Here is a 13320-nt window from a genome sequence, read left to right on the forward strand (position 1 = left end):
ATGTATCGGGGAAAGAAATCTTCACAGGAGGTGAGTCTCCTAATCCTAATCAATTCCAAAGCAAGAAGCAATTGAAACAGCTCCTGGGCACAGGAGTGAGAGGCCCACTCCCAGGAGAATATTGACAATAGCCTGCGATGCAGTGTATTCACTCAGTTCGGTCCCTAGAGGCTTGGATAACATCAATAAGCACGAAGCTCAAAAATAAAAGCATTGTTTCAGATTAACAGAAACTAAAGAGACGTGACTACTTAATGCAGCATGTAATTGTAAATTGGATCCAACCTAGACCAAGAAAAATGTCTTTGCCATAAAGGACAGCATGAGTGTGATAAAGGATTGCTGGAGAAATTTGAAAAATGTCTGTAGATTAGATAATAATGCCATAGCAATGATAATTTCCTGACTTTGGCAATTACACTATGGTTGGTAATGGAATATCTTTGTTTGTAGGAAACAGGAAATACACAGAGGAATGTTTACAAGTAAACTATGCATGTGTGGATTGGTGGGTAGGTGGGTGGGTGGATGGACAGATGGAGTTAAAGAAAACAGAGGTGGGCAAGAGTTAAAGCAGTATAACAAAGATTTTATTTGCAATAAGGGAAAAGAGATCTCAGCATAGAATTAGGCTTAATTCTGAATATAACAAGGAAAAAGGGGGATTTGTAGCCAAGGATCAGATTGGGACATATTCATACGTAAAAATTATTAAGCAAAGACATCAAGGGTAGGGGGAGTTCTTGCTAAACAACTTACCAGGCATTCTTGCTAAAGGCAAGCCAAGGTTTCATATATGAAAGATGAGGGATGAGGGATAGGATGTGGTGGAGGGGAGGGGGTCAGACATCAAGGGTGAGAGGATTCTCTCTAGACTTAGGAGGATTCTTTCAAAAACTGGGCAATGGAGGCCCAGTAAGGACAAACACAGAAGTCCAAAGTCAAGTCCTAGTTGAGAAGAGGGCTCATAGGAGCGTGACTAAAGTTTGGTCAATGAGTCTGCCTTTGTCAATGAATGGAGAGATGGATGGATGGACAGGCACCCAGACCTAGACATGCTTGTAAATGTTTAACAATTGGCTCTTTGGGGGGGAAATCCCCAATCTATAACTTTGGTTTCCTCTGTGTAAATGCTCCCGTATAGTTAGTCTCCAGCTACCAAGGTGGGTCCCTGGATGCAGTGCTGGGACGAACTGCCGGACTGTGAGTGGCAGGCTCCAGCCCAGCCCTGGGAACCTCTCTGTGCTACCTTCGCAAACCTACTGTAAGTCTGAGATCATTACAAAATAAAAAGCTAAAAAAATAACATATAAGTTCCCTATAGGAGAACCCCATAAACCTATTATAAAATTATTTTTCTAGAGATTGGGTACAGCAAGTTTTTAAACCTTAGTTCTCTCTAAGTAATGGTAAACTATAGTATAACCACAATGTCTACATTAAACAGTGCTTTTTCATACTAACAGACAACAAACAACAAAAGGTTAAGGTCTATCACAAAGAAATATTGGTAGAATTCACATTATTGATCATTGAATTAATCAGGTTATATTACTGATAAAGTTTCAGGCATGGATTTCACCCACAACACAGAAAAATCCTGCGGTGCCGGGATCACACACCTCCCCGCGTCATCCAGGCTGGGCATCGCCTGTGTATACCAAAGAACTGAGGCATGAGGGATGGAGCGATTCCGTACAATTTGCTACCAAACACTCTCTAAAGCTACATCTAAATAGTGGGTCAGCTGTGTCCTCTTCGGTCTCTTCAAGGACAATATGATTTGCTGGCCATAGAAAGATATTAAAAACTAATGGTCATGATGCCATTGTTGGAACTCAAGTTTTTGCTAAGTTCTGCTCCTTGTGATTAAGTCTCAGATGCTCAAAGAAACTAAAAGTCTTCTAAGCTTACATTTTTATAGTGATGCCCCAAAAGAAAATTAACAGAATGTGGAAGGCAAAATGTCTGTGAACCTGGCATCACAGGTCAGACCTTCAGATAACCAACTAAAATGCAATGAATTCTTAGTCATACCAAAAATGACAAACTTCTAATGTCATTCCAAACTACAGCTTTCATGAAGCGCTTGTCAAGTTTTTTGGTGCTTTATAAAATAAATTTAAAAATCCAAAATCCAACTTATTAGCAATATATACAGGTGTAGTAGCCCTACCACAGTGATTACTGATAACATAATAGCTAAAACTAGAATGGAATGAACCTTTTATGTGAACACAGATTTAACAATTCTTTTATTTAAGTGAATAAACTCCAAAAATATCACATGGTTGTTTTACATTTGATCCAGTCTGCGTGTTGCAGCTCATCAAGAGCATTTCTAATGTTCTCGATACAAACTTCTCCTCTGTGGTGTTTTTTGGATGCAAGATTCCATACATTCTCAAATTCTTCATCAGAAAGCTTGACGCCAATGTTACATAATATCTGTGAAATCTGGAAGAAAACATGGAAAGTCAAAACAAGATTTATGCTTATAAATTTGTATTTTTGCCATGTTTGTAACATGTAATACCACAAATATTTATCCAAAAGAACAGGTATGTGGGAGGAAAGGGAGGTGACTCGTGCATGCATGCGCTTATTACATACAACAAGCAAATATTGAAATTCCAGGACTTTCATTTCAGAAAAAATTTTGTGAAGATGACTATGAGGGTGTCCAACTATAATAGCCAAAGTATGAAATTACTTTCAACTCTAAGTGTTTTTGGTTATTTTAAAGGGAGGCAGCCAAATTCCAGCAAAGAGAGTTAAAAATAGAATACCTGCTGGATTTGAGTTCTGTCTCAGTCACTTCTTGTCACTACAATCTTACATCACGTTAGCCCCTTGAAAATTAGTTTCTCTTCTTTAAAATAAGAATGTGTATAATGTGTACACCTCTAACTGGCCTGCTGCAAACACTAGTTCTGGGTGTGTGACTGCCAGAGAGATTGTATATGGACAAAGCAGACTAAAATCTGAGCATATTGAAAACCAGCAAACTTTGGTTATTAATAATCACTCTGCAATAATAAGTATTAAAAGAGATGAAGAAAGAGGGAAAATATGCTTCTCAAGTCCCAGAGAAAGTATAAGAAAGGAACAATTAAGAACTATCAGTGAAAAGAAATGTTAGAATGAGTAGAGGGAATAAAAGATGTGAAACAAATGAACAAAAAAGAAACTAAATTTAAGAGAGGAAAAACATTTACTATAAAGTGTAGGGGGGGAGCAAAGAGTGAAATGAAAGGTTAGGGAGTAGGGAAGCCAAAGAAATAGAATAGCTGCAGAATACATCCATTACGCACAATCTGAACAACAGTTAAATGTCCCCTAGAAATGATGTGCCCTTGTGGGAAACTGACAATACAATCAGATACACGTGAAATTCCGAAGAACAGCTTTGCCAGCAGCTGCAGGTGTACAGCGAAAACACCTCAAGGCCCCTGTGCAGGGCTGCGCTTTCCCCGCGCCCAGCGGCAGGTGGAGAATGTCCCTGCGGAGTGAACGGAGTGAACGCTGACCTGGTCAGAGTCAGCCTTGGGCATCCCGAGCTCCTCTTCTGCTTCCTTTCCCCCTCCGCAGGAGGCAACCCTCCCAGTTCAGCATTTCGATGTGTACTGATCAGCTAGTGTAATACCGTTACAGAAACCCACATCTATTACCCGGTTAACTCCAACCAGGTCTTCGGGTCTTACTTCGGGTCTACTCACAATCCTGAATTGTGAAATAAAGGACGACTTCCTAGTTAAAAAGGATTGTAGGCTTCATAAAACAAGCAGGAGATTTTCGCTGGGTGTTTTGTTTGTTTGTTCTTTTGGCAACCCTGACCTTCAGTTTCAGGGGCCCTTTGAAGTGACTGGAGGAAGTGAGAATGCGGACGAGGTGTGTCTGTTCTCTGACCCGCTGGGAAGGATCCAGAGTACCTTCTTTGGATCCAACCCGGAGGCTGGTCCTCTGAACTTCTCCCTTCCTGTCTCCCCCACCTCAACAGAATGAATCACTGCAATGAATCCATTATTAGTTTAGTATCTAGTAAGTTTCCAAGCCATCGCCCCTTCATCCGAAGTCCCAGAAGGCTTCGTTTGTCTCTTCACATCATTTCTACCTCCAGCTCAGAAGGTTCTGGGGAAGCAGTTACTCGCTAGGTCACAGGTGCCGTGCTAATAACCACGCTCGTCTGACCAGGCGCTGCTATTAATCCTGGGCCCTCTGAGCCCCAGTGAGTCACTGCCTGCTCCCGCTTTGATTATCTAGGAAGCAAATCACCTGGGATTCGAGGACCAAGTTTGCTGAAAAGAAACAAGATGAATGGGCTGGCACATAGTACGGGGCCGCGTATTTGAAATCAGTGCCGCTGCAGACCCTTGGAGGCTGACAGCAGCAGCGCGGGGGAGGGGGTGGGGCGCATGCAGGGAGGGGCCGCTCCGCCCGGACTCCCTGGTTCTGGAGACTCAGGTACTTACCCAAAGAAGGACTGATCCTGTCAACTGCTTTTTTCAACTAAAAATGATGTTGAACGGTTTAAGAAAACTTTTCTTTTTATCACAGGTCACAGTGAATAGATGATGTGAAAGCAATGCTTGCTTTCACAGACTAAGTTCTACTTCAAGAATCGTCCCCAAACGTCACACCCATCCTCAAGCATCAGTTATTTGGGGATCCTGAGGACTTCTGATGGCTAATATAAACGCTCAAGTTTTACAAAGTCTAGCAGTAAGTAGTTGTTGGTATATAAACATTCCTAGACTTCTGTATTTATGTCAACCCTTTTGAAATAATGTGCTGTACCTCTTTTTTTGGCCTGCTCTGGAAGAAGTCTCTCTCAAACACTCCTTTCTGGCCAAAGACGCTAGGATACAGTAATGAATAGGCATTGCCCTCTTCTCCGTAGTCAATCCTATCACTGATACGGCGCAATCGGGGGGCAGGAATGTCGGACCGGATGGTTGGAACGCCATGGATGGGATGACCTAGGACATCAGCGAGGGAAGAAAACACAGTTTGAAACTGAGCTGGAGAATGCAGTAGCCCGCAACCGCACGCAGCTGTTTGGAGCACTTGAAATAGGACTGAGACGCGCTGTAAGTGCAAAATACACACTGAATAACAAAGGTTTTGTACCCCAAAGTGAAATATTTAATTAATCACTTTATACCAATTACTCATTAAAATGATAATATTTTGGAGGTACATACTATATACAAAAATATGCATACTATTAAAATTAATTTTACTTGTTTTCTTTTTCTTAATGTGGATACTGAAAATTTATAAGCACATATGACTCCAGTTATATTTCTATTAGACAGCATCATTCTATTTCTTTTTTTAAACATTTTTTACTGTTGTTCATGTGCAGTTTTCTGCCTTTTCCTCTACCCCTCCCCACCACCCCAGCTCTCCCCACCTCCCTCCCCTGTTTCCCCCACTCCCCTTGTTGTTGTTCCTATAAACCCTTCACCCTTTTCCCCCATTATCCCCTCCCCTCTCCCTTCTGGTCACTGTCAGCCTGTTCTCAATTTCAATGTCTTTGGCTATACTTTGCCTGCTTGTTCATTTTGTTGATTAGGTTCCTGCTAATGGTTGAGATCATATGGGACCTGTCCCTCACCACCTGGCTTGTGTCACTGAGCATAATGCTCTCCAGTTCCATCCATAGACAGTGTCATTCTAAAGAACAGCAAGACCTCATGATGCCAGAATGTACAGCAAGTCTATAAAATCCAGCTGCAAAAAATATGTAAATGCTTAACTACGTCCTTAGTCCAAGGAGGTGCTCTTAACCAGCATAAAATAGTCTTTCTAATAACCAGTGTTCATCATACTTGATATGGAGATAGAGAATATTATGGTTTAAACTGTATCTTTCCCAGATTTGTGTGGTCTAACCCCTAGAACCTAGAACGTGACCTTATTTGGAAGTAGGGCCCAAACAGATGTAATTAAGATGAGATCAAATTGGAGTAGTCCCCTCACCTATGATGTACACCGGGGATCCTCAGAGAAGGGGGACATTTGGCCACTCACAGAGGAGAACGCCGTGTGAAGATGACGGCAGATGACGGGGTGATGCAGCAGAAGCCAAGTCGTGCCAGCTCTGCCAGTAAACTGCCAGAAGCCAGGGAAAGGAGGGAGCAGATTCTGCCTCCAAGCCCTCAGAAGGAACCAGCCCTGCCGACACCTTGATCTTGGACTTCTAACCTCCAGAACTGTGAGATGGTACACTTACACTGGTTAAACCATCCAGTCTGTGGTACTTGTCATGGAAGCCCTAGCAAACTAATAGAGAATGAAGATAGCGAGAATTGTTTTGTTAGAGCTCTTCAAGTATTTGAAGGCAAATCTGAGTGTAGCTAAGAGTCACGTGGTTTAAAAGTCTCCTGAAGCTCAGTGACATCTGAATTCCTACAATGTATACCATCCAGTGTTCTGATCTATGATGGTTTCGATTTCTTTCATGTAGAGAGAATTCTTTCACTGGGATTGTCACCAGCAATAGTTCCATTCAGTCTAAACTTACTGAGATACCCTGGGTGCTTGGATACAGAATTAAATGGAAGATCCTAGGCTTTTAGAAACTTAAAGTCTAATGGAAAGAGGCTGAGGGACAGTGCAAGGACAGATGAAAGACACGTCACTCCCACGTTTGCTGATCATTTTAAACCTCAACAAATATGGTGACACACTCACAAATGGAAGGAACAGCTCCTACAACTGCACTGATCTCAGAAGAAGAGGTCTTGTAGTGACTGGAAACTTTATCACCAGGCCTCAGAAGTGTCCGGAGGGTCTTTTCTGAGCTCCCACTTAAGACAATATCTTCAGGCTTTATCAGGAGAGCTGGTTCAGATTCTTCGACACTAGCCTCAGCGGAGTTTGCACAATCTGGCTTTCTACCTTTAAGCAAAGAGGGAAAGAGGAGGAAAGCACAAGAAGAAGTTACTACTTGGTTCTTCCAACTCCACAGCAAAATCATTTTTCCCATTCAGTTTCTTCCTGCTGGTGGAAACTGAGCTGGGGCTGTAGTAAACCCTCCACGGGTGCCAGCACCCCACTGTAGAAGAGCAAGTTCGAGCCAATGTCATACACCAGGAAATTAGAACCTGGCGCAATGTTTCTTTCTCCATGGCACTCATTTGACTCTAGAATAAAGCTTTTAGACCTAAACAAATAAAAACATAGAACCTATTTTTTTTCTTTCTTCTTTTTTTTAATCAGTGCTTATTTTCATATTTTACTTGAACTACAGGATTGCCAGAGTTGCTCCTAAGGCTCTGCCCTAGGAGGATGTAGGAAAAGACATATTTAAACTTGTAAATTCCACACATACCTGACCAAGGAAGGGGAGCCCCATATGTTGCAACATTTGGAAAAATGATGAGAATTCACTGTGAGCTCAGAAACTGGTTATAAGTAATTCCCTTAAAATTAGTCTATAAAAGAAAACCCTGAAATTATAAGATCTTGGCCTGTTTTGCAGATTAGCTTTGCTGACTCAATTACGAAATTTAAGAACACATTCCTGACATTGTTTCAAACAGAGCTGCTAACTTGACAGCTAGCACTAGAGGGCGCTGTGGTCCTTCACTCTCTACAAGAACTCGCAGTTCTGAAAAAGCCCAAGCAAGCTTTTTGCAAAGGCAAATGGTGCCCCAGTATGAGAGAATGAGGTGGGAACCAGGGCCTAGGGAAGGCAAGCCTGAGTAAAGTCTGCACTCCCCATTCAGCACCTAACAATTCTTGCCATGAAAGCATTCAGGCCAATTCCAGATCCTCAAACCCCCTCCCCACCGCCACCATCGCCCCGTACACACAAAAAACAGAAATCTGTTCAAATAGTGAAAAATAAGTTCCTCAGAAAAGTGTTGGAAAGCCACAGTCTTAGAGTGCTTACCCACCCCTTCCCCCTTCCTCCAGAAGTCAACAGTAAGATAGAACCTGGTATAAGACGATCCCTGCGCCCCTTCTGAAGCACTGGCCACTGTCTTAGAAGATGAAAAATCTCAAGAATTCCATTGAAAATGGCTGACAAAGTCAGGACCCAAAATCCAGGAACGATTTGAAAGATTGGTTTGAAAACAGGCTTCTACGTTTTCCCCACTACTCATTAGTTGTGCCAAGAAGGAAAAAAAAAAAAGCACGCACATTTCTAAGAGCCTAATTAGGTAGAGAAGATTCTCCTGTTTCCCTGGAGGGTAGACTAGCATGGCCTTGGAGAAAGCCACGACCAAGGGAAAGAAATGAAAACAGTAGTATCTTTTTAGGAGAGAGAAAATAAAATTGTAAACCACCTTCTCAAAAGGTCAATCCTCTCTAATAATCAAGATTTGAACATTAAAGCAAATGATGGATCACTTACATAGTAGCTAAATTAGAGGACTGTTTGAAATAACACTCAGTGAAACATGGTTGTGTAAAACTGTCTCCCAGCCTTGGCTGACAAAGTTGCAAATCAGTCTCGAATCATTTAGAAAAGCGAAACAAAAATATACAAAGAGAGTTCACTTTCTGGGATAAAAATAGCATTCATAAGGAATGAGATATGATTAGAAACACAAAGCTGTTTGAGAGTTAATCATCATTAAAGCATTACCCATATTACTTTAAAACTGTCTGGAAACAACCTAAATTTCAAAAAGTGGAGAAATAGTTTCATAATCTATAATACACGAGCATGAGGGAACTGAAAATGAAGTTTACGGAACACACAAAGGTATCTCTTCATTCCATAGAAATTTGAAAGTTAAATTTTAAAAAAAAAGGTACACTCATTGTCAATTTAGCTATGTTTAAATATGTGCATATATAGATACAAATGTGTATGTAAGTATATCTACATATGATCAGTGATGTAGGAATATAATATATAATCATGAAAATATTTAAATAAATGTAAAGATTATGGCCTCCTTTTTTTTTTAAAGATTTGAAAGTTCAAATCTTCCTTTATCAAATTCTACTTTGCTTACTGACTTTCCCTGATGGAAGAAAGCAAATTACAAAAATGATTTTCAAACAGCTTTCTGAGGAACTATATATACTATTTTGTGCTTCTGAATAACTTTTTTTGCTTTTAATTTTTTTTCTTAAAGGAGTAATACATGATTCTAAATTCAAAAGATACAAAATATAGATTAAACACTGAGTTTCACTGGTACCGTATCCTTCGGCTACCCAGTTGCCCATACCTAGAAATAGCAAATATTATCAAATTATTCTCTATCCTTCTACAGATATTCTTGCATAAACAAGCAAATAAATAAATACCTCTATAACTGCATATCTTAAAATATATGATATTGAAATTGAGAAGAGATGAGCTTCTGGAAAAACAAAAGTCCATTTAAGAATTCAGCAAAGTTTCATGAATTACCTTTAATGACAACCCTCTCTTCATACTCCTTAAGAGGCATTTTATCTTTCCAGTTAAGGAAATTTGCAAACTCCAGGTAGTTAATCAGCCCGTCGTTATCCACGTCGCAGTACTCAAACAGCAGGTCCAGCAGCCTCGCATCCAAGCGCAGGTGGGCCTGCTCACAGGCTTCCCGGAGCTCGGCTTTATCGATCACCCCGTCTCCTTTCTGTGAGGCACGCAGCATAAAAGGTGAGCATAATATAATATATTATATTCATTAGGTGAGCATTGCCTTCCAGAGCAGAGAATGCAACATCTATTATTTCACTTAAGAAAAAAAGAAAGAGTTCTATCACATAAAGTCAACGCATTTGTCTTGTTTTTCACAAGCAAGGAGTCAAGTGTTAAGTGAGATTGGTCTTCAGTGTGTTGACCTAATATGTGCAGTGGTTTCAGCCCTGGTTGGAGCAGGGTGTGGCTTGGAAGCTCTGCTAATGCTATGGAATAATCTTTTCATTTAAATCATGCTGTTCACTCGGTGGTAGAGCAGATGTGGCCATGGTTCACGCTTTGCCATTTCATCTGACCAACGCTGTGTACTTTTGACAGCTCTCTACAACGTTTCATGCTTTCAAAGTGTTCTGGTGTCCCAGCGGGGTAGTAAATGGTCCTGTACTTCACTACCTGGTAATGAGAAGAAATTGGGGAAGTAGCTGACAGCCGAGTCAGGGGAGGCGGATTCAAAGACAGTTGCTTGCTTCTTGTTAACACTCCTATGGGCAAGAGGGACCTGCTACGATTTTGGTGGTCAGCCTAGGAGGGAAGTTTCCACCTCCTTTCAGAGAATAGTTAAATATAGGAGCTCCTACGCTAAGTGGGATAGGAGGGAAATTCATGACGGCTCTGGGAGGAAACTAGCTGATCTACCTGGGAGATGAGGAGGCAAAGCACATACTGCTTGTTAAGGAAGAATGACCAGAGCTGGGATGTCTTACTGCTCAGCCCCTCCTGAGTCTATGCAGCCAACCTTAAATCCATCTGGAGATGACAGTAAAGGATCTGAGTATGTTTTCAGTAGGTCCTGGCTGTTATAAGGGGACTTTGACCCTCTCAGAGAGATTTCTCTGAGACAAAATAAAATGTAAACAAGAAACAGAAGAAGAAAAAGAAAAACGGTAAGAGAAAGGAGAAAATATAAACCAAAAGAAGAGAGAGAGAGTTCTCTGAGACAGACCAGGGAAACCATAAATGACTCACTGACTGGTGTTTGGCTCATATGCCCGGGATTGGGTTTACAATGATAAACATGATCCCTGGAGACCGAGAAATGACCCAGTGATTCTAAATAAATCCCTGTTGTCAACCCCGTAGGCCTGGAAAATGTCCCTGACCCTCGCGTTGAGACAGAATGAGAATTTAAAACGTATTCTTTTTATTAATGCACCCATTGCTATTAAAACGTATTATCTTAACAAGGGAGCTACAAACACCCTGGACTGAAATTAGATTCCTTTTCAAAAGCCTCTGCAGCAAACCCAAGTCAACCAAAAATGCAACCTGCACAGCCTTGACTAAAAAGCCATGTGGGCTGTGGCTGTTGAACCGAGAGGTCTTCAGAACGGAAATAGATGGTGTAACTCTGGTGACCTTGTGGCCCAGTGTGGGGCTTTGTGTAGACGGAAAACATCGGTGGTTTTTTTCATTTGTGCAGCCTGGTAACTCCGGGGGTTTTTTCCTTTGAGCCGCCTGCCGCCACCATATCACTCATACCCGAAAGCACGTTTCTTCCTCACGTTTCTTCCTCGCTGGTGCTTCCCTCTCCCTCTGCCCCCTTGATCTCTTCTTCCCATACCCCAACCTCAGCAGCTCGAGGAAGAAGGATGACTAGACGTGGGACTAAAGTCGCCCTGTCCCCAGGGGACATCAAAGGCCACACGCATCTGTCCAAGTAGGCCATGAAACTTCAGTGGGGCAGAGACTCAAACGTTTGTGGCTTCTTTGGATACAGGTGCCAAGGTCATCATCCCGCTCAGTCTGCAGGGTTGGGGAGATATAGTGACGGGGGCAGGGCAGGCAGGTGGCAGACAGGGTTGGTTTGAAGTGGAGAAGGAAAGCTAGCAAGAGTATATTTCTGCGGCTTCCAATATGAATGCATAATTGATATTGATACTTTATAGCCCTGTACTGTGAGGGTTCTTCAGAGCCAGGGCACTTATAATCAAGGAGAGCCGCATGAATTGAATTGCTAGCATCAATGCCTGTGGGGTCCCACAACCCAAATGACCCCTTTGAGCTGCAGGTCTCCATGACTAATGATTTTGCCACTTGGAGCCGCTGGAAATGAGAGGCAATCTCCACTTGGAAGTGCCCCTTGAGGTTTAAGACTCACTGCTCCCCTCACCCCATAACCACGCGGACACCTTTTGAAAAGCAGCTATTAGCCAGCTACTGCGCTCTTGTTGAAACCGAACACCTGGCCCATGGAGGCCTTGTGACTTGCCAGATGGATCAACATTTTGAAGTGAGCTGACCTAGACTCAATGATTAGCAAGGTAGAAAGGGCCTAACAAGCCTCATTTGTGAAATGGTAGTGATATATTCAAGAAGGCAGCCAGCCTGACCCCAGTAACATCTCGGCTTCACAGGAAAAAGGGCAGCAATCCTTTGGGGGAAGTTTTTGTTCATCTTTGCTACCTAAAGCAACAGCTGCTGGACCCTCAGTTCACAGAGGCTTTCCAGGTGCCGGGGCCTCATTCACTAACCTGAGAGCCAGTGGTCTCCACTGGGCTGCTGTGGCTTTGAACCTCCATGAGCACCATGAAGGACCAAAAATAGACACGGTCACTCTACTCAGTGAACAGAACTCAGGGCCATTCTCACTCATGGCTCTGGGCAATACTCCCTTTGATGAACCCATTACAGTTTTACTGACTCTCGGACTGTTGCCAACAGCCTGATGGTTTGGTTTGCCACTTGGGAAGCTACAGACTGAAAGATTAAAGACACTCCTTCTTGAGCCTGAAAACTACAGAAACCAGTCATGGTTACTGAATGAGCTATCTGGGTAATTCATTTAGACGACTGTGAGAAGGATCCATTCTCTAATGAGAGTAACTGTAATCCAGCTTCTGACTGAGCCTGAACCAGGCAGATTGCCACCACTGCCACCTAGATCCATCGTTGTACCAGACATGGCACCACACCCACCAGAACAGACAAGGCACAAAGTAGAGCTCTCTGTGTTTCCAACGCTGAGGCTACCACTGTGGCCAAACTGTGACTCCCGTCAGAGGCTGACCCATTTGTCTCATGATAAGGGGGGAAACATCACACATAAGACATTGCTCCATGGTCCTGGAGGGCTGACTGCATAGAATCTTTTCCCATCTCGGGGCTATTAATGGTGCTTCACCACTGTTGACACATTTTCAAGTTATGCAATTGCTGTTCAAGTCTAATCAACCCAATCCAGCATGGCCCATGAATTTAATCTGTCAGGTGCTTTGCTTTCTGGACCACTTCCAGTCTGACTGTGCTGTGCCATATAGCACAAAAGCTACTCAGCAATGACTTGAGCAAGGCATTTAATGATCCTTTCCTGTTCTCAACTATTTACAGCCATCTGGAATTACTGAGCTCTGGCAAAGCCTCCTCAAAAACTGACTACCTTCCTTACCAGCTCCTGCTCACACATCTTATAGTAAAGCAGTTTCGTCTCTGAATGCAGCTGTCCCCTAAAAGGAATCCACTCATCTCAGCCACTTCCAGATAATAATTAGACAAAAGGAGTGAAAATTACATATGCCTGTTTTGAAAATGTGGGACTCTGTTGTGACCATTCTTGGACATGATGCATTATTTTCCCCTCTGGATTTTAAATTCCCTAAGTAGAAAGCCTACACATTATTCTGAATAATGTTTGATGGATTGCGAGTTTTCAATAAACAGCAGAATTA

The 13320-nt window shown here is 42.3% G+C and overlaps 1 protein-coding gene across 1 annotated transcript in view; it reads right to left on the minus strand.

The window, feature by feature from the left end:
* Positions 1-2228: 2228 nt before the first annotated feature.
* Positions 2229-13320, minus strand: part of EFHB (EF-hand domain family member B) — a 47513-nt gene continuing 36421 nt past the window's right edge. The window contains exons 10-13 of the mRNA XM_037070844.1: positions 9383-9590; positions 6700-6906; positions 4798-4979; positions 2229-2457 (exon numbers count right to left, since the gene is read on the minus strand). Of these exons, the coding sequence (XP_036926739.1) occupies positions 2284-2457; positions 4798-4979; positions 6700-6906; positions 9383-9590 (771 nt within the window). The 3' untranslated portion in view covers positions 2229-2283. The remainder of the gene's footprint in view (positions 2458-4797; positions 4980-6699; positions 6907-9382; positions 9591-13320) is intronic.

The sequence above is a fragment of the Sturnira hondurensis genome, unplaced genomic scaffold, assembly GCF_014824575.4.
Source record: "Sturnira hondurensis isolate 20B ecotype Veracruz unplaced genomic scaffold, ASM1482457v3 Scaffold0019006, whole genome shotgun sequence".
In the NCBI taxonomy this organism is placed as follows: Eukaryota; Metazoa; Chordata; class Mammalia; order Chiroptera; family Phyllostomidae; genus Sturnira; species Sturnira hondurensis.